The sequence below is a fragment of the Delphinus delphis genome, chromosome 2 (genome assembly GCF_949987515.2).
Source record: "Delphinus delphis chromosome 2, mDelDel1.2, whole genome shotgun sequence".
NCBI lineage: Eukaryota > Metazoa > Chordata > Mammalia > Artiodactyla > Delphinidae > Delphinus > Delphinus delphis.
The window spans coordinates 93,498,823-93,524,592 of record NC_082684.1 but is presented as its reverse complement, the minus strand read 5'-3'; the positions used below and the strand labels follow the sequence as shown (position 1 = coordinate 93,524,592).

Genomic DNA, 25,770 nt, shown 5'->3' with positions numbered 1-25,770 from the left:
CGGATAGAACCCTTGGACAAATGGTGGAAGCAAAGCTATACAGACAAAATCTCACACAGAAGCATACACATTCTCACAAAAAGAGGAAAAGGGGAAAAAAATCATAAATCTTGCTCTCAAAGTCCACCTCCTCAATTTGGGATGATTCGATGTCTGTTCATGTATTCCACAGATGCAGGGTACATCAAGTTGATTGGGGAGCTTTAATCCACTGCTTCTGAGGCTGCTGGGAGAGATTTCCGTTTTTCTTCTTTGTTCTCACAGCTCCCGGGGGTTCAGCTTTGGATTTGGCCCCGCCTCTGCGTGTAGGTCGCCGGAGGGCGTCTGTTTCTCGCTCAGACAGGACGGGGTTAAAGGAGCCGCTGATTTGGGGGCTCTGGCTCACTCAGGCGGGGGGGAGGGAGGGGCACTGCGTGCGGGGCGGGCCTGCGGCGGCAGAGGCCGGCGTGACTTTGCACCAGCCTGAGGCGCGCCGTGCGTTCTCTCGGGGAAGTTGTCCCTGGATCCCAGGACCCTGGCAGCGGTGGGCTGCACAGGCTCCCCGGAAGGTAGGTGTGGATAGTGACCTGTGCTCGCACACAGGCTTCTTGGTGGCGGCAGCAGCAGCAGCCTTAGCGTCTCATGCCCGTCTCTGGGGTCCGCGCTTTTAGCCGCGGCTCGCGCCTGTCTCTGGAGCTCCTTTAAGCAGCGCTCTTAATCCCCGCTCCTCGCGCACCAGGAAACAGAGGGAAGAAAAAGTCTCTTGCCTCTTCGGCAGGTCCAGACTTTTCCCCGGACTCCGTCCCGGCTAGCTGTGGTGCACTGACCCCCTGCAGGCTGTGTTCATGCCGCCAACCCCAGTCCTCTCCCTGCGCTCTGACTGAAGCCCGAGCCTCAGCTCGCAGCCCCGCCCGCCCCGGCGTGTGAGCAGACAAGCCTCTCGGGCTGGTGAGTGCTGGTCGGCACCGATCCTCTGTACGGGAATCTCCCCGCTTTGCCCCCCGCACCCCTGTTGCTGTGCTCTCTTCCGCGGCTCCGAAGCTCCCCCCTCCGCCACTCGCAGTCTCCGCCCGCGAAGGGGCTTCCTGGTGTGTGGAAACCTTGCCTCCTTCACAGCTCCCTCCCACTGGTGCAGGTCCCTATTCTTTTTTCTCTGTTTTTTCTTTTGCCCTACCCAGGTACGTGGGGAGTTTCTTGCCTTTTGGGAGGTCTGAGGTCTTCTGCTAGCGTTCAGTAGGTGTTCTGTAGGAGTTGTTCCACGTGTAGATGTACTTCTGGTGTATCTGTGGGGAGGAAGGTGATCTCTGCGTCTTACTCTTCCGCCATCTTCCCCTCGTCCGCCTCTATGGTTTTGCGGCAGGCCGATTCTTAACCACTGCGCCACCAGGGAAGTCCTATTCTAAAATTTTTAGTGAGACAAAGTTTGTCATTAAGAATGTTATAGTAGGCTTAAATTTTCTAAGTGTTTTTATTCATATTATTTTTTTGAGTGCTAATAACAATTCACATAGAACTAGTACTTTGTAGTCTTAGAGAGATTTTTCATGTCCAATAGATGCTATAATTCTCACAATAGCTCTTCGAACTATGAATTATAGAAAATCACAAGAAAATAGACTTTAAACTTTGCAAATGTAATTATTGGTAATAATTCCTGTTACCACTAGATGGCCCTCTCAGCATGTACTTTTGAGCAAAAGTAGCAAGTTTATAGACAGTTTGAATTTCCTCTATAGATCTTATTAAAAGACATTTTAATTGGAGTTAAAAATGGTTTATATCAGGTTATATGATAAGCTTTTTTAGAAGTAGTAAAGAAATTCAAGGTGGAATTTATTAGTGGGAGTTTTTTGGTTTTCTTCTCAAGAAGAACGGAGTGTTAAACTAAATGACATTCAGTACCATACACATAATATATTTTCAGTAAGTATTTTAAACATTAATTAAAATTTATTGAATTTAATTAGACTTCTCCATATGCTTGTGGAAAAGTTATTTGCCACACCAAAAAAGCAACCTTTTCTGCTAAGCCTTTAACTGATCTTATGTAAATCCAACACTTTATCTCTGAGGATTTAATATAGAGGTAACAAACTAAGTAAACTGAGGGCTCGACATGGAACTATGGTCCCCTTGGTCAATTTTGTTGTCCTAACTCAATTGAGTTCCTCTAAGGGTCCGAATTATTCTACTATGATGTGCATGTTCCTGTCCAGTGAGAATCAGGAGTGAAATTGCTACAGTTTGGTATTTTTGTCATCTTAACTTTCACTAAATTTCTTGGCAAGAAAATTAGAACATCTTTGATTTTGGTCTTACTTGATCTCACATGTATTTTCTTCCATTGATTTTCAATATTATTACCTCTATTGCTCTTTTATAATAAATATTTTGTATTGCCCATTTTACTAACTTGAAATGAAAATCATAGTTAATATTATCTATCTGCACAATTTCAACAAATCATTATGATGCCCTAATTTTAATGTAAAGGAGAAGTAGAAGGAAAGCAATTTATAATAAAATGTGTATTTCAATATGTAAGTACTGGAGCAGACTACACTAGATGAAGCAAGAGGTAGTCAAATGCTTGCGCCTGTACATAGAATGACTATGAATCACTGTGAATGGGATAGCTGTGAAAGCTGATTATAATACCTATTGGTGATTCAGATACCCAAGTGGCATTGGCATTGGTGACATGATTTTCCAAAATGGTGAAAAACTCTTAGTAAAGTTCTGAATAAAACAAAGAGATGCATTGTTGCAGTCTAGAAAATTTGGGGTGCATTAATATGTGGGAAAATTCATTTTGTTTACATATTAGTTAAGTTCTAGTCTTAGATATATTCAGTGGGACCTTTGAAAGTCAACAAGACATATGACAATTCTTTGCCATACCGGATTGTTTCCTGCATTGTTGGACCTCTAGTATCTCTGGCACTTGCCTTTTAATTGCTGGTAAAGTATTCATCCCATCCCTCTTCCCAGTAATCCCTAAAATGCCTTTATATAAATCCAGAGGATCCTCTAGGGGGCAGTGCTGCTAACATTGAGAACCACCAATTTAAAAGTATCTAGCTACATTAATCTACACACCTGTATTTCTCATGGAATTTCAAAACCAAAGTAACTTAAGCATCCTAGGTCCTTAAATATGATGTTTTAAATAGTTAAGAAAATTGCAGAATTATGTAAGAAGTTGATTTGTTCAAATGCATCATTGTTTTGTTGCAGTTCTTATAAGCAGATCAATATGTTTGCTATTTTAGGTCCCTAGTAGCCTCCATAGTCTTTATTTTTTCCACTCTTTCTGTTTAGTAAGTCAGTAGTATATAACTTTCTTTAATGTCACTGTTTACTTATTTAACAGTCACACAATTTGTCCCTTAAAAAAACCCCATTGTTTAAATTTGGAAGATATTACAGAAACTTTGTGAAATGGAGGCAAATTTTCCCATAATCATACCACCCTAACAACTGTTAATATTTTCAGTATTTTTTTCTGTATATGCATATTTTGACATTCAAAAATTAGTTTTGTGTCTTTTCACTCAACATGGCATAACTTTTTAATATTATTATATAACTTCAAAAATATTATTTTAAATTACTGCATCCTATTCTGTTAGGTTCCACAATTTAACTATTTTCCTACCTTTAGTTTGTTCACATTATAAAAACATATATATTTTTTATCTGTTTCAGTATATTTTCATTTTTCCTTTAGGATAGGTCTTCAGAACTGGGGTCATTTATTAGGTCATTAGGATTAGGCTAATATTTAACAAAAGTTACATTTTTTTATAACTTCTCTTAAAATTGCAAATTGACTTTAAAAGTTATTTACTTCACATTTTTTGAGCATCAGTGATACTGAACATGTTTAGTGAATTATTTCTATTTTCTCTTTTAGAAAGTGTGTGGTCTGCCCTTTGACTATTGATCTGTTGGGTGCTTGGTGGTTTTTTTTGTTTTTTTGTTTTCTCTTTTCGAATCAGACCTTTTAAATAATATTTCAATGTTTCTTACATTCATTTTTATGCTATCTTTGATTTTAGTTTGATTATTTTATTTGTATTTTTATGAGACGACAGTTATCTACTTGTACAAGATAGTATGTGATATCAAGGAAAGAACATGGGATGTGGAGTCAAGAAATCAGGGTTCTGGAAGGAGATATTTATAATACATATTATATCTGACAAAGCACTCATATCCAGAATGTATATAAGAATGCTTACAAATCATTAAGAAAAAGGCAGACAATCCAATTTCTAAAGAATGAGGAAAAGCCCTAAACCACCACTTCATAAAAGATATCCAGATATTTAAACCATCTGGCAGTATGTATGCTGAATGAATGCAGATTGATTTTATATTACTGTGTAAGACATATTTAAAAATGTGTATTTGGGGGAAATACTTACTTCATTGTAAAACCAGGTTAATATTAAATTTTGGTCATCCAGACTATAGAACACTGTCTTTGTTAGTATGGCCAGTTTAGATTTTACTGTATTTCTGTAGAAGAGAGATCAGTTTTTTTTTACCTTATTCTGCCTTTAGTAGGACATTATTATTTCTGATTCTTTGCCTATTGAACATGCTATTAATTTATATCCAGCTGGTACATATTCCCTAGGAAAAATCCTTCGTTAAAGAACAGTAATCTCTTGATTTTAGTGCTTTTAGTGGGATTAAGGAATATTTTGGGTTCCAGTGACTCCACCAATGTATGAATGAGAGAATGGGAGGAAAAAGGAAAGGAAATCAGACATTCAAGGGTGAAAACGTTGTGAATGTCACAAAAAGGCATAAAAGACCCCCCACATAAAACCCACAAGTGCATGTGGTTATTTTTCTTATTCTTCACCATAGGATATATTATGAATTATTTCTATTCTTACAAAGAGAACAACTATAAAAAATTCTTTCCTGTTTGGTGACAAATGCCTGTTTTGGACGTGTACATCTCACCTAATCATTGTGTGAGCCTCCCAGTATTAACATCTGCTCCTGGTCACTCTTTTTGTGTTTGGTTATTTCTATGTTATGAAATCTACTAAAAAATACAATAATTTAAGCACAAACTTGTGTTCTTTTGGGGACATTTTTTAATCAACCTTTAATCAACCCTTTTAGATTTCCTAACACCTCTAATTATGTGATGCATTTTGTTCCTTTCTGGTATAAATAACCTCTCCAAGCTCTGTCAACATTCTTCTCACACACATACTCCTTTCCCCTCTTTTCTTGAGTAATTCCTGTTCATACCAGATTGGGATATACTAATCAACCTTACATTCCTCTCTGATAATTTATTTCCCCTCAACTCAAAGAGTATTCACTTTTTGAGACAAATTCATACCTGAGGCACATTTTTTCTTGTGTAAATTTCAGGGGTTCCATATCTTCCCATCCCCACAACCTTCAAATTCTACTTGTTTGCCTTTCTTCCAGATACATATAACATCATTGAATAGTCTTTCTGGATTTGGGAACTTTCTTCTTCTAGAAGTGTCATCTTTTGAATTTGAGCATTTCTGATACTTTCAAATCTTTCTTCTCCTATGTACTCCTGACATGATCTTTCCTTAACACATATTTCAATATTTCTTATTCAAGATGACACAAACACACATACACACACATGCACACACACACACACCCATCCTAGGCTGTGACATTTTCAGATATCTTGTATTCAGGATGTGGGGCATACTTACTTTATAGGTTCTTAATGAGACACATACTCTATTGATAATACTGTTAGACTCTCTTTTCATTATTTTCATTGAATGTGAATTGTGCCTTTTTTAAAATAAATTAATTTTATTTATTTATTTGACTGCATTGGGTCTTTTTTTCTTTATATTTATTTATTTTATTTATTACTTATTTTTGGCTGCATTGGGTCTTCATTGCTGCGTGCAAGCTTTCTCTAGTTACGGTGAGCAGGGGCTACTCTTTGTTGCGGTGCGTGGGCTTCAGTAGTTGTGGCTCACAGGCTCCAGAGCGCAGGCTCAGTAGTTGTGGCACACGGGCTTAGTTGCTCCGCGGCATGTGGGATCTTCCCGGGCCAGGGCTTGAACCTGTGTTCCCTGCATTGGCAACGGATTCTTAACCACTGCACCGCCAGGGAAGTCCCATGCATTGGGTCTTCATTGCGGTGCATGGGCTTCTCATTGCAGTGGCTTCTCTTGTTGCGGAGGCTTCAGTAGTTGTAGCACGCAGGCTCAGTAGTTGTGGCTTGCGGGCTCTAGAGCGCAGGCTCAGTACTTGTGGTGCATGGGCTTAGTTGCTCTGTAGCACGTGGGGTCTTCCTGGACCAGGGCTCGAACCCATGTCCCCTGCATTGGCAGGTGGATTCTTAACCACTGCACCACCAGGGAAGCCCTGAATTGTGCCTTTTTCTGAAAGAACTTACATGCACATTGCCTGTATGAGGGTTGAAAATACTTATTTTCAAATTCTGAGCACATTCACTGTTGCTAAAAAAAGTTATGGTAGATTTATTTTAAATTTTGTACCACTTAAAGAGGATAATATATTTACCTTATTTCTATTTACATTTGTGAGAAAACTTTATTGCTGCAACTCCTGCAGTGAAAACAGTTTGTTGCTAGTTTTAAATTTTAGACAAGCTTTCTTTGCCACTTACCTCTTCTATTTTTTACCAGCTGTGTTCGGAGAATTCAAATTAATTTTATTATCCTAGTTAAAAATTTGATAAGAAAGAAAAATCTGTTCCCAAAATTCAAATAAAAATTGCTTTTATATGATCTGTAGTTTCAGAGGAACTATATCACAACCTTTTGAAGGTCTAATTGAGAACTGACTTATTAGTGAAGATAGAAGGGAAAAAAATTATGTCATAATGTATAAATGGAGATGTTAAATTCATCTATGTTTTGTTTAGATGTCCCTGGTAGATTTGGGAAAGAAGCTTTTAGAAGCGGCTCGAGCAGGTCAAGATGATGAAGTTCGTATTTTGATGGCTAATGGAGCTCCTTTTACTACAGACTGGGTAAAGAATGGTTTTAATGTTGTGGGGTTTTTTTGTTTTTTGTTTTCTCCTCCTCCTCCTCCCCCTCCTCTTCCTCCTCCTCCTTCTTCTCCTTCTTCTTCTTCCTCTCATTTTTGAGTTTTTCCAGTTAAAAGTTTAGTCAGTATTGTGTTTATAAGTGGTGAAAATTTAATTTTTTTGCAAATTTGTTTGCAATTTTAGAATTATAGCTTGCTTTTAAAGAGAATGGTTCATATACTTTTTTTTATAATAGACCACCTTATCCAAATATTCTGTCCACACATGGGTTTTTCTTTAAATTACGGAGTTCAGTAATGTAGGATGAATGTAAAATGTAGCTGCTGGCGATTTAATTTAAAGGCCTTATAAATAGCACAGGTAGAATTTACAATTCAGAAAAAGCAAATTTGGTGTTAATGTTATAATTGATTCTAAAAAAGGAAAAATGTGTGCATTTCAATTGATACTTGTAAAACTATTGCAAACATCACTCAGAAGGAAGAAAGGAATGAGAAGGAGTTCTTAGTAATTACAGAAGGCAATTGTGAAGAAGACAGAAACCATAACTCTGTTTAATTCTGCAGGTAAATCAAAAGGGATATTCTTGGGAATGTGGAGGGTTAGGAATATGGATTAACTCTCCCACTGGTAACAACTAAAAACTCCAGAGTTTTGATTTTGTTGTTTTTAGCTTACTTGTTCCATGTTCTTTTTAACTTTTCATTCAAAACAATTTTTTTTATTATGGAAAATTTCAAACATAAATCAACCCCTGTATACCCTTCAAAAATTATCAAATCAAATGAATCTTACTTCCTCTATAACCCCATTTACTTTCTTTGTTTAGTATTATTTTAAAGTAAATTTCAGGAACCATTTTGTTTCATCCATAGCTTTCAGCATCTGTCTTTAAAAGATAAAGATTTTTTGACTGAGTATATTAAAAAAAAAATCTTAAGGGCACTGATGAGTTAGAAAGAAAGTAAGGGATTATCAAGCTGAAAAACTAAGCAAAGACCATAACCCAGAGAAATTTCACCCTTAGAACATTTGCTAACTCAGTAAATTTGCCAGTTGGTGTTCTACCTCCCCGGCATAGGTTACTTAAGATAAAGACCTGAGACTGCTCATAGAGGGAAGTCTCCTAGAGATCCTTTCCCCATAATACTGGAATCCTAAAGAGATGTACCTTCGTTGTAAGGGTAAACCAGAAATACCCCCTCCATCCTCCTACTTGATCCTGCCCCTGCCCCTGCCCCTGCAAATGAACTGGCTTGAACTAAGGTACCAAATGGAGAGAGGAAAAATGTTGTTGATGAGAATTTGGAGTCAAAAGCCATCCTTTGCACACATTTGTGGCCTTAACTCATAAATACTTATGTATTCTGCAAAACTCTGAACTGAAGAATGAATTTAAAATTATCTTTGGACTAGAGGTTACCCTTGGTTCTTGACACAAGCAAATGAATATCCTTTTTGGAGGAAGCTGCCTTCCTCCCAGGCTTCATATCTACAAATGAAATTCCAAGGAAAATGAACAGTCAGAAATAACTGAACACTGGGACTTCCCTGGCAGTCCAGTGGTTAAGACTCCGTGCTTCCACTGCAGGGGGTGCAGGTTTGATCTGTGGTCGGGTAATTAAGATCTCGCATGCCACGTCGTGTGGCCAAACGAAAAAAAAAACCCAACAAAAACTGAACACACAAGGACACAAGGCAGCTTGGACAATAACCCACTGGAACAACTGACAACATAAGCAGACCTATAAGGACTTTAGATAAGATTTTAATAGCAGATTAGGAATAGCTGAAGAGAAAATTAGTAAACTGAAAAACAAAAAAAAATCATTCAGAATGCGGTGCAGAGAAAAACAAAAAAATATAAAAGATGTCAGGAGTCATGAAGGCTAGTGTATGAGAAAGTCTAACATAAATCTAATCATAAATCCACAAGGAGAGTGAAAATAGGGATGAAATAATTTTAAAAGATAATGGTTTAGCTTTTCCAAGACTGATGAAAGATGGCAGCTCACAGATTCAAGTAGCCCAGAAAATCTCCAGCAGAATCAATAAAAATAATCTATATCTAGACACATCATAGTGATCCCGTAGTACATCAAGACAAAAAGAGCCTTCAAGATACCAATGAGATATCACGTCACACCTGTCAGAATGGCTATCATCAAAAGGTCTACAAATAAATGTTGGCAAGGATATGGAGAAAAGGGAATCCTCGTGCACTGTTGGTGGGAATGTAAATTGGTGCAGCCCCTATGGAAAACAGTGTGGAGGTTCCACAAAGAGCTAAAAATAGAACTACCATATGATCTAGCAATTCCACTCCAGGGTATATATCTGGAAAAAATGAAAACTCTAATTCGAAGAGATACGTGCACCCCAATGTTCATAGAAGTACTGTTTACAATAGTCAAGATATGAAAGCAACCCAAGTGTCCATCAACAGGCAAATGGATAAAGATGATGTGGTATGTACATATACAGTGGACTATTACTCAACCATAAAAAAGAAAGAAATTCTGCCATTTGCAGCAATGTGGATGGATCTGGAGAGTATTATGCCTAATGAAATAAGTCAGAGAAAGACAAATACTGTATGATACCATTTATTTGTGGAATCTAAAAAATTAACAAATGTGTATAGCAAAACAAACTGGACTCACAGATACAGAAAACAAACTAGTGGTTACTGGTGGGGAGAGTAAAGTGGGGAAGGACGAAATAGGGTATAGGATTAAGAGATATAAACTGCTATGTATAAAATATATATGCAATAAGGATATATTGTATAGCACAGGGAATTGTAGCCATTATCTTGTAATGACTGTTTTTTGTTTTTTGTTTTTTTTTTTTGCGGTACGCGGGCCTCTCAATGTTGTAGCCTTTCCCGTTGTGGAGCACAGGCTCCGGACGCGCAGGCTCAGCGGCCATGGCTCACGGGCCCAGCCGCTCCGCGGCATGTGGGATCTTCCCGGACCGGGGCACGAAGCCGTGTCCCTTGCATCAGCAGGCTGACTCTCAACCACTGCGCCACCAGGGAAGCCCCTGTAATGACTTTTAATGGAGTATAATCTATAAAAATACTGAATCACTATGCTGTACACCTGAAACTAATATAATATTGTAAATCAGTTATACTTCAATTAAAAAAATATCTATAAACCCTGAAAAAAAAAGACAAAAATCTTAAGAAGGATTAGTGTCCATAATACATAGGGATTCCCATGACAGTGATGAAAAACAAGACAAAGAAGATAGGGCAAATGACTTGATATGGTACTTGACTAAAGAGAATGTTTGAATAACCAATAAACGTGAAAAGATGCTCAGCTACATTAATGATTGGGCAAATGCAAAGTAAAATCATGAAACACTATTGCTTATCCATCAGATAAGCAAAAACTAAACAAAAAAGTCTTTCAGCACCAACCGTTGGTGAGGAGATCCATAAATTGATAGAAACATTTTGGAGAACAGTTTGGCAGTACCTAGTAGATTTAAATGTGTACATACCCTCTGGCATAACTATTGAACTTCTAAGAATATTTCCAAGGGAAGTTCTTATTCATGTATAAGACTGTTTTTAGTAGCAGCATTATTCATAATAAAAAACTGGAAACCTTAATGCTCAACAGTGGATTGGTTAAATTGATTATGGCTTATTCATTTGGTAGAAAATCATAGAGCAGAGAAAATTAGTGAACTATACTTATATTCATCAACGTGGGTGAATCTTATGATATTAAGCCAAAGAAAGCAAGTCTCAGAGAAATACATGCAATGTGATTCTATTTAAATAAAGTTCAGAGCAGGCAAAACCAAAGTATATTATTTAGGGATACATAGTAATTTTTAAAAAAGCAAAGTAAAGCAATCTTTATTACAAAATTCAGACTAGTAATTACCTCAGGGGTTGGGGGAGGGGCTTATTAGGGAGTGGCACGTGGGAAGATTCTAAATTGCTGCTAATGTTTTATTTATAGACTGTGATGGTATTTACCTTATTTTCCTCCTTCAAACTACGTATATGTACGTATATATATATTTTGTATCATCAACCAAAAAGGTAAGGTCTCGAGAAGAAAAAATTACAAAAGAAACCATTTTATCACACTGAGCAGAACTCATGGTTGCTAAATAGGCTATGGAGATATTTCATTAAATATTAGAATTTAAGAGTATAGAAAGGGCCAGTTTTAGAAAAGTATGATAGAGCATGGAGGAAGAAAGGATTGTTTAAAAATCTTCTTTAATCTGCAGGAATGACCTTCCCTTAAAAATACAAGGCTTTTAATAGTAATAAAATAATTATTCCCAGGGTAAATGATTTCCATTTTTACCATATATTGAGAGCACATACCTAGCTTTGTATTATGACTCTTACTTGTGTGACTTCAGGCAAATTAGTAACCTCTTTGTGCCTTACTTATTTTCTTAAAATTTTTAAAACTTTTTATTATAGTTGATTTACATTGCTGTATTAGTTTCAGGTGAACAGCAAAGTTAATCAGTTATACATATATCCACTCTTTTTTTTTTTTTTAAGATTCTCTTCCCATATAGGCCATTACAGATTATTGAATAGAGTTCCCTATGCTATAAAGCAGGTTCTTATTAGTTATCTGTCTTATATATGGTAGTGTGTATATGTCAATCCCAATCTCCCAGTTTATCCCCCGCTTATCCCCTGGTCATGCCTTAGTTTCTTTTAGTGCCAAATGAGGATAGTAATAGTACCTGTGTTTTGAGGAGATTAAATGATACAATAGGTGTAAAGGTCTTAGAATAGTGCTTGCTATGGAAAGTGCTTAAATAAAAACCTTAGTTGCTATTATTACAGCAGTGGTCTTAGCAAATTGCATGTTCTAGTGAACTATCTTGGTTCTTTAGAACATGAGTGCCTTGGTAATCCGAGAGTTGTAGGGACTTTTTGTGCTTCTAAGTGCATGTGATATAATGTAATTCTAGTTTTCACCTATTAAAAATTATACCTCTGGGCTTCCCTGGTGGTGCAGTGGTTGGGAGTCCGCCTGCCGATGCAGGGGACACGGGTTCATGCCCCGGTCCGGGAGGATCCCACATGCCTCGGAGCGGCTGGGCCCGTGAGCCATGGCCGCTGGGCCTGAGTGTCCGGAGCCTGTGCTCCGCAACAGGAGAGGCCACAATAGTGAGAGGCCCGCGTACCACACACACACAAAAAAATTATACCCCTGATAAGGCTCTTCTTCACATTTTAGTGTGTACTTCTGTATATTTTGAATGTAGCATGACTAGGCCACGTGGAACCAATTTCAGGAGAACTGGGCTCTCTTTTGATTCTTTTTTTAAAATTTTTATTGGAGAATAGTTGATTTACAATGTTGTGTTAGTTTCTGCTGCATGTTTTGGTTCCGTCTTAACTCACCTTTGGCAAGTGCACCTCACATCAGATTTTTTCCTTGAAAAATGACTATGTGAACTCCTCTAAAAAGATCACTGAGGTGCTTTAATTAATTTATTTTTAAGTCCTAGAAACAGTTTAATGTAAAAATGTACACTGTTACAATTATTTGATGTGAATTTCATAGATGAAAAGTTTTGTGTGAATGGTGTGAGGAAAACTTTCTAATGCTCAAAAATTTCTGACCCTAATTATATCTAATTCCTGATGAAATTAATTTTGTTTAGACTATCTGATAACAAAATAAAGCAAGTTTGAATTAAATGAAATATTGTCATTTCTTCCTCACTGAGAAATGAATGGGAATTCTTGAAGGCCCCTATGAAGAGACTGTGATCAGCAAAAATTATTCCTTTTCAGTTTTGAGTTACTGTGTAAACATTTGATATAAAGAGAATCTGTTTGCTCTGTAAACAGAATATATAAAGTAGAAGATAGAAGTATATTTTAAAATGACTATAGATGTGGATTTTTTTTCTTGTGGTATAGCTTGGAACTTCTCCACTTCATCTGGCAGCACAGTACGGACATTATTCCACCACAGAAGTACTACTCCGAGCCGGTGTAAGTAGGGATGCCAGAACCAAAGTGGACCGAACGCCACTGCATATGGCAGCTTCTGAGGGCCATGCCAGCATAGTGGAGGTTTTGCTTAAGGTATGTGTTCTCTTTTTGCACTTTGCTTTTGAAAGTAAGACCCCAAAGGCTATAAAACCATAGTGGTTTTATAAGAGGGAGAAGGGAACTAGTTTTGTTACTGACAGGGTTCTTGGACTCCTTAAGGCCAGACAAGTAATTCAGGCAAGGCTTTATTAGGACTTGTGCTGTAGCACTAGGGAGCGAAAACAAGTATCAGGTTCCCTTGCTCGCTCCCTGACAGGGGAGGAGCTGGTCCCTTAAATGCAGTGAGGGTAGGGGCCAGTCCAGGGGTCACATGGGAGGGGTGGCTTGGGTGGTCTGCCCACCCCCTTAGTGGTGCTGTATGCAGTGCCCTGCTTTTGCTCCCAAGTGGGTTTGGAAGTTGGCAGAAGTGGCAGTTGGGTTTTTGGTCTTTTGTATCTTAATTGTTCATAATTTGCCCCAACTGCACATGCACGCAGTTATTTTTAGTCCCTTATATTAGTTTCTTTGTATTCTGTCGCTGGAGGAGATGTTTGTCCAGGTGCAAGCACTGCAGCAAAGGGTCCCAGGTCTGAGCCTGTCTCTGTTTTATTGAATGTCTACTTTTTTCCCCCATGTTATCTCATTTTTTGTGGGTAAGCATTCATTTGAGTGAAAATTATTTTAAAGTGTTATTTTGTGGGGGGAAAAACTTCCTCATTGTATGTTTTTAGTTAAGTCAGACAATTGACTTCTTAGATCTTGGTCTTTGCTGTGGTGAGGGACTACAGCTTTGTCTTACTCAACATATTTAAAACGCACATGGAAGGGAATGTTAGGCTTGAATAATTAACAAACAAATAATACAGGCAGGGCTTTTTCTTTAATCATCTAAATGCCAAAGAGAAAATTCTGAAACAGAGAGTGATAGATTTAGATATTCTTAATTCTTTTTATTCTGGCCTCTAGATCAACTTATCCAAAAAACATACAATATAAGCCACGAGTACAAGTCATGTGTAATTCTAGATTTTGTATAGCTACATTAAAAAAGAAAAAACAAAATAATTTTAATATTATATTTTATTTAACTCGGTATATATAAAATATTATAATTTCAACATGAAATCAATTTAAAAATTATTGAGATGTTTTACATCCTTTTTTTGGTGTGAGGTCTTTGAATTCCAGTGTGTATTTACATGCACAGCATAACTGTATTCGGCTACACGTGTCTAGTGACAACCGTAATGGATAGTGTATCTCTTGATAGCTCCCTATTAATTCATTATATTGCACTGGTTTTGAAAGCAAGGGATATTTTTGTGTAAATAAGGAGCTGGAGGGTTTTGGAGGAATGTTCATAGTTTTCTTTCGCACCTTATGCCATTCTAGCCCTTCATACTCATGGCTGGATGACTGAAAAAATAATTGCTGTACGCCTAAGAAATTAGAAGGAATGCAGTTAGGAAAGCCAACATGATAGGAAACTGATTACGTGACAGATGTGTGGTGATTCCTGGAACATGTAGATCATTCAACACACAAAAATAAAGAGTTGGTCATATTAGTAGCAAAGTCTTGGTTTAAAGCACAGTGGCTAGTATTTTCATATCAGGACTTCTTTATATTTCGTATTTTAGAAATTTCTTATTTTGAAATATTTGTATAGCATGGCGCTGATGTCAATGCAAAGGACATGTTGAAGATGACAGCTCTACACTGGGCCACAGAACACAATCATCAAGAGGTGGTGGAACTCTTAATCAAATATGGTGCTGATGTACACACGCAAAGTAAATTTTGTAAAACTGCGTTTGATATTTCAATAGACAATGGGAATGAAGATTTAGCAGAGATACTACAGGTAACTTTTGGCTTTTAATTTAAGAAAATAAAAGGATCTCTGTCATATGGATGATTTGAACTATTTAGCTTGTAGTTTTTCATTTTGGACTTATTTTGGACAGTCCTATTCCTTTTTCACTTCCTCTTTGTTCATTGCTGTTCATTTTCCTAATTGTAAGACCACAGTCTTTGCATGTAACATTAGAAGATTAGATAAAGTGATTACTTTCCGTGTTTGTAAGGTTCTGAATTCCCTTCTATACATTTTAGTCTATTAATTATTTTGATGCATGTTTGGATACCTTATGGTTTTTCAAGTCTGTTATACTTCCACTAACATTTTTTTTTAGGAATCATAATCATGTCCCCTCAGTGAGTGATGCAGTCTTCATCATTCTGATTGGTTTCTTTTATTTTTTCACCATCCTCAAAAAAATCTGTTTGTGAACATAGTTATTTATGGTTTTTGGACAAGTTTTCCTACTAACCAACATTACTTCTCTTTTCTTTAGCTAGACAACATTGATGTAAATTTTCTTCTTTACTTACTGCGTCTTCTTGCCTATCTTCTTGTTCTCCTTCCCAGTAGAACTCTTCTCTAAGACTATCTGAGTCTGTTGAACTTCATCTAGTTACTTAAAAGATGTTATGTGTTCAGGAAAATAAATTTTGCTGTGCTTCTTCCAATTCTTTTACTCCCAAGGGTGCAGTTTGGAGCCTAGGGTTGAGGATGGAGGACAATTAACTGAGAAGGATGTGCTTTATATAGGTAGTGTTATATATTGCTGAATATAGTAGAGAACATAATTTGATTTAAGTAATTTAATTTCTGTAGCTGCAGGGCAGCAGAATATCTTTCAACTGTGTTCTATTTATATATAGAACACAGATTTTTTTTTTTGGCCCCACCGCGTGGCTCGCGGGATCTTAGTTGCCTGACCAGGGATTGAACCTATGCCCTTGGCAGTGAAAGCGCAGAGTCCTAACTGCTGGACCACCAGGGAATTCACTCAACTGAGTTCTATACAATCCTTTCAGATACCTACTTCACCTCACATGGGATTTTGCTGCTTTACCTAATAGGGGAACTCAGGATATAAATACATATCTATGATTTACCACTATACTTTCAGTAGACCAGAAACAAAGATTTCCATTTGTATTATATGATTCTTAGATTACAGGATGTTACATTAAAAGTCTGTCCTATATGTTCTGGTTATAATTCTGAAAACACTGTGGTAATTTGTCCTCTAGATTGCTATGCAGAACCAAATCAACACAAACCCAGAGAGTCCCGACACTGTGACGATACACGCTGCAACACCACAGTTTATCATTGGACCTGGAGGGGTGGTGAACCTAACAGGTCTGGTATCTTCAGAAAATTCATCCAAGGCAACAGGTATTGAGATGCATATAGGATAGCTGTTGGGATTTTATGCTTTAGTAGGTATTCATCCTTTTAAGAAAGGACTGTTGGAGAATGAGGGTAAGATTATATCAGCCACCTTGGTTTTCTTTGTTATAATTGGCAAAAAAATTTTTATGAGGCAAAATAATCTAAAGAAAGGTGATATTGCAAAATGTACTGCAGTATTACCTTTCAAAAGTTAATGCTATCCAAGCTCGTTTTTCACAAAACTAATATTATCTAAGCTTCATTTAAGAGTTGAATAAAGTAAAACAGATGATCAGAAAAATTCACTAGATTAAATTCCTTAAAAATTCAAACATGTTTTCTCCTTTATCGTAGATGAAACGGGTGTATCTGCTGTTCAATTTGGAAACTCCTCTACATCAGTATTAGCTACATTAGCTGCCTTAGCTGAAGCATCTGCTCCATTGTCCAATTCTTCAGAAACTCCAGGTTAGAAAAACGAGTCAAATGTGTACATCGAAAGTTGGAGATTCAAATATTTGCACAGGCCAGGAAGGAAATTTAAAAGACTAAAGGGGGCAGGGTTGAGGTTATGGCCATCTGAGGAGAGTGGGGCGGGGCAAGGGTGCATCTCCTACTCAGCTCTAACTGATTATAGTAAAATGCTCAGTTAGTATTGCCAGACTCTGTCTTTTTCAAGGGAAGCTGAAAATCTGGATTTTAAAAGAACATTAAATCTTGGCAATTATTTAAAATTAAATTAAGATGAAAATTAATTAAAATTAAAAACAAACTTGTGTGGTTCACAGAAAACATGTCTGTGTACCCCATTTGGCTTTGTTTTACTACTCTGACTTTTTGTATAAATAAATTAGCTAAGTATATATGAACCTGCTGTCTTTTTCATAACTTTTAATTTTTGGCAGCTCTATTAGAATGACATAAAATCTTAGTGACTGACAAAACTAGGAAATAGCACACCAACAACCACCATTAAAGTATAACTTGGGGTTAAATGATTACAAACAGTATTAATAGCTGGTTTGATAAGGTTTACCTTTATACTTAACCAAAATAATTCTTGCTATAATTATGTAAGTAAAATATTTTTTTAATTAGGGAATTTAAAAGACTCCACAAAATTATTTTTCTTACTGTAGTTTAAGCCATTTTATTTGGACCAATGCTTAAGAAAGTAAAGAATAATTTGTTGTCATTATTTAATTTTTTTTCAAACTGTGACTAATAATAATAATAACAGCAACAGTTCGCTGCATGTTTACTGTGTGTGCTATGCACTATGGCTGATGTTTTACACGTCTCATTTAATCCTCACCAAAAAGATCGAAGGTAGATATTACTGGATTTGACTCTTCAAGGTGATGATTGGATGATGTATTTTTTGGTGGTGGGGGGGTGGTTACTTATCTCTCGCCTTTCTCCCCCTCTCTCTCTCCCTCTCTCCCTCCGTCTCCCCCCTCCCCCCTCCCTCCCCCCTCTCTCCCCCTATGCCCCTCAACTAGTAATAGTAAACATTTATTCATTCTCCAGCTTCTTTAGCATTGTAATCAATGTTTGAATCTAAACCTTTATATTTGGGAGTCTTAAGATTTTTCTGAATCACTTTTGGCCATTAACAGCTACGTGTATCATCCTATTGACATGCTGCTTTTATGACCTATGCCTGGATCTCTTCAGCACCTTTGTAATTGCATAAGTATATCAAAGAAAATTAATTTCATTGGTGGATTTCTATTTGATTAAACTTGTAAAATTTTTGCCTTTATTAAAGTACATATCTCTGAAAATTAATCTTTTCTTCAAAGTCAGCTCGAAGTTTTTACATTTAGATGTTTGACTCCACAAATTGGTCATACCAACTTCTCTAACTTCTACCTTTGAAAATGTTATGTGTGGTCTAGTGTGAGAGAATTGACAATTTTAGTTGATTTTTATTGCATGTGACTTACAGTCTTCTGTGAGCACAACAATTTTTTTATTTCAATACTACATCATAGTGAAATCTTTCTGAAGGTATTTTAAGAGCTTAAATTAAGTTAAAATTCAGGTGAGTACATTGCCGCCAGTATAAACAACTCAGCTGAGTTGTGTAATCACATAAAGAAATATCTTCTCGCAGGTCAGTTTGCACATGCTCAGTCAAGTTATTTCTCTGCCTCTTGGCCGTCCAGTTTCTTTTAACATTATTTGTCAGACTCATCCTGATTTAGAAATGTTTATATGTTTTTTCAAGGACATCTCAGGATCTGGGAAATGAAGTAGTACTCCCATTTTATATATGATGAAATTGAGGTTTGCGGAGGTTAAATAGTTTTGTCTAATGTAGCATGGCTATTAAGTGGTGAAAGGAAGTTTGTGCTCAAGGTCTGACTGATTCCCAAGTTGTGTGTCTGTGACCACTAAATATACTGTTTCCTCTACGCAGTTTCTTCAGGTGATCAGTGGCCGAGTCTCTTCTAGAATGTTTATAATTTGGTTTGTGATAGGAATAAATATTTGTGTAATCATCACTTTGTCTTGTATGAAACAAAAGCATCGCTATTCCTAGTTTTACTTCTGAGGTGTATCTTTTGGAGCAGTCTTTTGAAATAAATGTTCTCCTGTTTGCCCTTTTTAAATGATTGAAAAGAAAATATAAGAACCATCAGTACACTAACTGGTACTGCTCTTATTCTTTTCTTTTACAGGCTAAGTAGTACAGTAAATACATCTTCTGATAATAAATAGCCAGTGTAGCAGCAAATGGACTGCATTTGAAATGGAAGCTAGCTGGCTGACATGGTCCTATATACAGAGGGGAGGTACTCATGATAGTCTAGAATACCATGCTGTTTCATTTGAACTATGGCTTTAAATAGTTCTTTCATGTTTACATTAGGACTATCTTTCACATATAAAACAAATCTTAATGTTAGTCCAATGGGAACATCATAAAGGAAATCAGTCTAGTATAATGCTTTCATTGTGAAACGAAATGTCTTCTTGATGTTACAAGCAAATATAACTTCAGATTGTCACTGTTTGATGATTGAATTGCTTCCTTACTGGCATTTTTTATGTAAATATTTCCAGTTTTATTCTTTTCTCATAAACCTTTATTTTTCTGAGCATTTAACTTGTTAAATTTTTAATCTTCATGCATAATTTTCATGATTCTTTGTCTGTTTGATAGAAGTACAAAAAAAAAATTTGATAAATCTCAGTATACCCTGAAGAGTTTGTTGCTAATGTTCATTTTTATTAAATTGGTTTTTTGGGAGTTTTTATTTCAGTTCCTGAGCCCACAGGCCTATGCTAATGTGCATAATTATATTAAATAATCATTAGGTCTATCTAGGTCCAGGCCAGGCCAGAAAAACATGATGAAACACTTGATGTAAGTCATAAATTTAACTTGGCATGATGAAATATAGAAAAATAATGATTAATATGTATAGGGTTCTTGCTATAAGCTTGTTATTATGCTAAGTGCTTTACGTGTACTATCTCATCTCGCAATAGTCATCTGAATTAAGATATTATCATTGATCATTGACTGAGGTTTAGTTTTCAGCTCTGAGGTTTCAGAAATATTTTATTAATATATCCTGGGTTAATATAAAGGACTACTCACACTCAGCAAACTCATAAGAAAGTGATACATAAATCAAAATACTAAGTTATCTATTTTTAATTTCTTTTAAAGGGAGGATACAACTGTCTTTTGATACATGAAATTACCTTACTCATTTTGAAACAAATCAGTGAAAATATTTACAGCCTTTAAAAGTATGCAGACACAGTTTTCAAGATACTTGTTTAAAACATCCTTCATAATTTTGGAGTGGAATAATTCAGAAGTATCAGGCATCTCTAACATTAATATAATAATTGTCCTCTTTTACATTATTATTATTTTTTAACATCTTTATTGGAATATAATTGCTTTACAGTGGTGTGTTAGTTTCTGCTTTATAACAAAGTGAATCAATTATACATATACATATGTTCCCATATCTCTTCCCTCTTGCGTCTCCCTCCCTCCCACCCTCCCTATCCTACCCTCCCTATCCCACCCCTGTAGGTGGTCACAAAGCACGGAGCTGATCTCCCTGTGCTATGCAACTGCTTCCCACTAGCTATCTATTTCACATTTGGTAGTGTATATAAGTCCATGCCACTCTCTCACTTCGTCCCAGTTTACCCTTCCCCCTCCCCATGTCCTCAAGTCCATTCTCTATGTCTGCATCTTTATTCCTGTCCTGCCCCTAGGTTCTTCAAACAAACTAGTAGAATTTTTGCTTGGAAATAGTTGGAAATTATCTTGTTAATTTATGTACCCAATGATTAGAAGGCTGTGTTACTTTAAATATTCTGTGATTCAAGTTTTCTACTAATTTGAACTGCTCTCAGTTAGTTTGAATTAATATGGTAATATCAACAAGAGCAGCATTCTTAAATTTTGTGTGAATCAGAATCACCTTCTCAACAATCATTTGCCCCAATTCTACCCTAGTGGATTCTGATTCAGTAACTTTAGGGTGGGACCGTGACATCCATGTTTTTAACATGCTCTCAAAAGTGATCCTATGGCACACCAAAATTTAAGAATTTGACCCAAATTTTAAAAGTTCTATTTCTTACTACTAATAGACTGTATAGTAAATATCTAAAGATTGTGAGTGTACTACAGCAAAGATTTGCTTGAATAATATATATTTCTTATTTATTTCATCTTTATGTGTAATTTAATATTTATTCAACTGTTTATGGGGTGCATAGGTGAATCTCTACTAAGGAAAAGATGTGGGAGAGAGGAATGGCTTTCTTTTTTTATTTTATTTAATTAATTAATTTATTTTTACATCTTTATTGGAGTATAATTGCTTTACAATGGTGTGTTAGTTTCTGCTTTATAACAAAGTGAATCAGTTATACATATACATATGTTCCCATATCTCTTCCCTCTTCCGTCTCCCTCCCTCCCACCCTCCCTATCCCACCCCTCCAGGCAGTCACAAAGCACCAAGCTGATCTCCCTGTGCTGTGCGGCTGCTTCCCACTAGCTATCTACCTTACGTTTGGTAGTGTATATATGTCCATGCCTCTCTCTCGCTTTGTCACAGCTCACCCTTCCCCCTCCCCATATCCTCAAGTCCGTTCTCCAGTAGGTCTGTGTCTTTATTCTTGTCTTACCCCTAGGTTCTTCATGACATTTTTTTTTCTTAAATTCCATATATATGTGTTAGCATACGGTATTTGTCTTTCTCTTTCTGACTTACTTCACTCTGTATGACAGACTCTAGGTCTATCCACCTCATTACAAATAGCTCAATTTTGTTTCTTATTATGGCTGAGTAATAGTCCATTGTATATATGTGCCACATCTTCTTTATCCATTCATCTGATGATGGACACTTAGGTTGTTTCCATCTCCAGGCTATTGTAAATAGAGCTGCAATGAACATTTTGGTACATGACTCTTTTTGAATTATGGTTTTCTCAGGGTATATGCCCAGTAGTGGGATTGCTGGGTCATATGGTAGTTCTATTTGTAGTTTTATAAGGAACCTCCATACTGTTCTTCACAGTGGTTGTATCAATTTACATTCCCACCAACAGTGCAAGAGTCTTCCCTTTTATCCACACCTTCTCCAGCATTTATTGTTTCTAGATTTTTTGATGATGGCCATTCTGACTGCTGTGAGATGATATCTCATTGTAGTTTTGATTTGCATTTCTCTAATGATTAGGGATGTTGAGCATTCTTTCATGTGTTTGTTGACCATCTGTATATCTTCTTTGGAGAAATGTCTATTTAGGTCTTCTGCCCATTTTTGGATTAGGTTGTTTGTTTTTTTGTTATTGAGCTGCATGAGCTGCTTATAAATTTTGGAGATTAATCCTTTGTCAGTTGCTTCATTTGCACATGTTTTCTCCCATTCTGAGGGTTGTCTTTTGGTCTTGTTTATGGTTTCCTTTGCTGTTCAAAAGCTTTGAAGTTTTATTAGGTCCCATTTGTTTATTTTTGTTTTTATTTCCATTTCTCTAGGAGGTGGGTCAAAAAGGATCTTGCTGTGATTTATGTCAAAGAGTATTCTGCCTATGTTTTCCTCTAAGAGTTTGATAGTTTCTGGCCTTACATTTAGGTCTTTAATCCATTTTGAGCTTATTTTTGTGTATGGTGTTAGGGAGTGCTCTAATCTCATACTTTTACATGTACCTGTCCAGTTTTCCCAGCACCACTTATTGCAGAGGCTGTCCTTTCTCCACTGTACATTCCTGCCTCCTTTATCAAAGATAAGGTGACCATATGTGCGTGGGTTTATCTCTGCGCTTTCTATCCTGTTCCATTGATCTGTCTTTCTGTTTTTGTGCCAGTACCATAGTGTCTTGATTACTGTATCTTTGTAGTATAGTCTGAAGTCAGGGAGCCTGATTCCTCCAGCTCCGTTTATCGTTCTCAAGATTGCTTTGGCTATTCGGGGTCTTTTGTGTTTCCATACGAATTGTGAAATTTTTTGTTCCAGTTCTGTGAAAAATGCCAGTGGTAGTTTGATAGGGATTGCATTGAATCTGTAGATTGCTTTGGGTAGTAGAGTCATTTTCACAATGTTGATTATTCCAATCCAAGAACATGGTATATCTCTCCATCTATATGTATCATCTTTAGTTTCTTTCATCAGTGTCTTATAATTTTCTGCATACAGGTCTTTTGTCTCCTTAGGTAGGTTTATTCCTAGATATTTTATTCTTTTTGTTGCAGTGGTAAATGGGAGTGTTTTCTTGATTTCACTTTCAGATTTTTCATCAGTAGTGTATAGGCATGTCAGAGATTTCTGTGCATTAATTTTGTATCCTGCTACTTTACCAAATTCATTGATTAGCTCTAGTAGTTTTCTAGTGGCATCTTTAGGATTCTCTATGTATAGTATCATGTCATCTGCAAACAGTGACAGCTTTACTTCTTCCTTTCCGATTTGGATTCGTTTTATTTCCTTTTCTTCTCTGATTGCTGTGGCTAAAACTTCCAAAACTATGTTGAGTAAGAGTGGTGAGAGTGGGCAACCTTGTCTTGTTCCTGATCTTAGTGGAAATGCTTTCAGTTTTTCACCATTGGCTGTGTGTTTGTCATATGGCCTTTATTATGTTGAGGAAAGTTCCCTCTATGCCTACTTTCTGCAGGGTTTTCATTATAAATGGGTGTTGAATTTTGTCAAAAGCTTTCTCTGCATCTATTGAGATGACCATACGGTTTTTCTCCTTCAATTTGTTAATATGCTGTGTCACGTTCATTGATTTGCATATATTGAAGAATCCTTGCATTCCTGGAATAAACCCAACTTGATCATGGTGTATGATCCTTTTTTTTTTTTTTTTTTTTAAATTTATTTATTTTATTTTTGGCTGCGTTGGGTCTTCGTTGCTGCACGCGGGCTTTCTCTAGTTGCCAGAGTGGGGGCTACTCTTTTTTGCGGTGTGCGGGCCCCCCATTGCAGTGGTTTCTCTTGCTGTAGAGCACTGGCTATAGAGCGCAGGCTCAGTAGCTGTGACGCACGGGCCCAGCTGCTCCGCGGCATGGGGGATCCTCTCGGACCAGGGCTCGAACCCGTATCCCCTGCATCGGCAGGCGGACTCTTAACTTCTGCGCCACCAGGGAAGTCCCGTATGATCCTTTTAATGTGCTGTTGGATTCTGTTTGCTAGTATTTTGTTGAGGATTTTTGCATCTATGTTCATCAGTGATATTGGCCTGTAGTTTTCTTTCTTTGTGACATCCTTGTTTGGTTTTGGTTTCAGGGTGATGGTGGCCTCGTTGAATGAGTTTGGAAGTGTTCCTCCCTCTGCTGTGTTTTGGAAGAGTTTGAGAAGGATAGGTGTTAGCTCTTCTCTAAATGTTTGATAGAATTTGCCTGTGAGGCCATCTGGTCCTGGGCTTTTCTTTGTTGGAAGATTTTTAATCACAGTTTCAATTTCAGTGCTTGTGATTGGTCTGCTCATACTTTCTATTTCTTCCTGATTCAGTCTTGGCAGGTGGTGCATTTCTAAGAATTTGTCCATTTCTTCCAAACTGTCCATTTTATTGGCATAGAGTTGCTTGTAATATTCTCTCATGATCTTTTGTATTTCTGCAGTGTCAGTTGTTACTTCTCCTTTTTTCATTTCTAATTCTATTGATTTGAGTCTTCTCCCTTTTTTTCTTGATGAGTCTGGCTAATGCTTTATCAATTTTATCTTCTCAAAGAACCAGGTTCTAGTTTTATTGATCTTTGCTATCATTTCCTTCCTTTCTTTTTCATTTATATCTGATCTGATCTTTATGATTTCTTTGCTTCTACTAACTTTGGGTTTTTTTCTTCTTCCTTCTCTGATTGCTTTAGGTGCAAGGTTAGGTTGTTTATTCGAGATGTTTCCTGTTTCTTAAGGTGGGCTTGTATTGCTATAAACTTCCCTCTTAGAACTGCTTTTGCTGCATCCCATAGACTTTGAGTTGTCGTATCTCCATTGTCATTTGTTTCTAGGTATTTTTTACTTTCCTCTTTGATTTCTTCAGTGATCACTTCGTTATTAAGTAGTATATTGTTTAGCCTCCATGTGTTTGTATTTTTTACAGATCTTTTCCTGTAATTGATATCTAGTCTCATAGCATTGTGGTCGGAAAAGATACTTGATACAATTTTCTTAAAATTACCAAGGCTTGTTTTATGACCCAAGATATGATCTATCCTGGAGAATGTTCCATGAGCACTTGAGAAGAAAGTGTATTCTGTTGTTTTTGGATGGAATGCCATATAAATATCAATTAAGCCCATCTTTTTTAATGTATCATTTAAAGCTTGTGTTTCCTTATTTATTTTTATTTTGGATGATCTGTCCATTGATGAAAGTGGGGTGTTAAAGTCCCCTAGTATGAATGTGTTACTGTCGATTTCCCCTTTTATGGCTGTTAGTATTTGCCTTATTTATTGAGGTGCTCCTATGTTGGGTGCATAAATATTTACAATTGCTATATCTTCTTCTTGGATCGATCCCTTGATCATTATGTAGTGTCCTTCTTTGTCTCTTCTAATAGTCTTTATTTTAAAGTCTATTTTGTCTGATATGAGAATTGCTACTCCAGCTTTCTTTTGGTTTCCATTTGCATGCAATATCTTTTTCCATCCCCTTACTTTCAGTCTGTATGTTTCTCTAGGTCTGAAGTGGGTCTCTTGTAGACAGCATATATATGGGTCTTGTATTTGTATCCATTCAGCCAATCTGTGTCTTTTGGTGGGAGCATTTAGTCCATTTACATTTAAGGTAATTATCGATATGTATGTTCCTATTCCCATTTTCTTAATTGTTTTGGGTTCGTTATTGTAGGTCTTTTCCTTCTCTTGTGTTTCTTGCCTAGAGAAGTTCCTTTAGCATTTGTTGTAAAGCTGGTTTGGTGGTGCTGAACTCTCTCAGCTTTTGCTTGTCTGTAAAGGTTTTA

The 25,770-nt window shown here is 36.8% G+C and overlaps 1 protein-coding gene across 4 annotated transcripts in view; it reads left to right on the top strand.

Annotated features, from left to right (window-relative positions):
• GABPB1 (GA binding protein transcription factor subunit beta 1) overlaps window positions 1-25,770 on the top strand; it is an 80,527-nt gene that overhangs the window by 37,960 nt on the left and 16,797 nt on the right. For 2 of the 4 annotated variants that reach the window (XM_060005226.1, XM_060005225.1), the window contains exons 2-6: window positions 6,902-7,009; window positions 12,957-13,124; window positions 14,740-14,934; window positions 16,173-16,284; window positions 16,672-16,785. In XM_060005226.1, coding sequence (XP_059861209.1) covers window positions 6,902-7,009; window positions 12,957-13,124; window positions 14,740-14,934; window positions 16,173-16,284; window positions 16,672-16,785 — 697 coding nt within the window. Of the gene's footprint in view, window positions 1-6,901; window positions 7,010-12,956; window positions 13,125-14,739; window positions 14,935-16,172; window positions 16,321-16,671; window positions 16,786-25,770 lie in introns of all 4 variants that reach the window. The other 2 variants (XM_060005224.1, XM_060005223.1) reach the window with 1 other exon arrangement.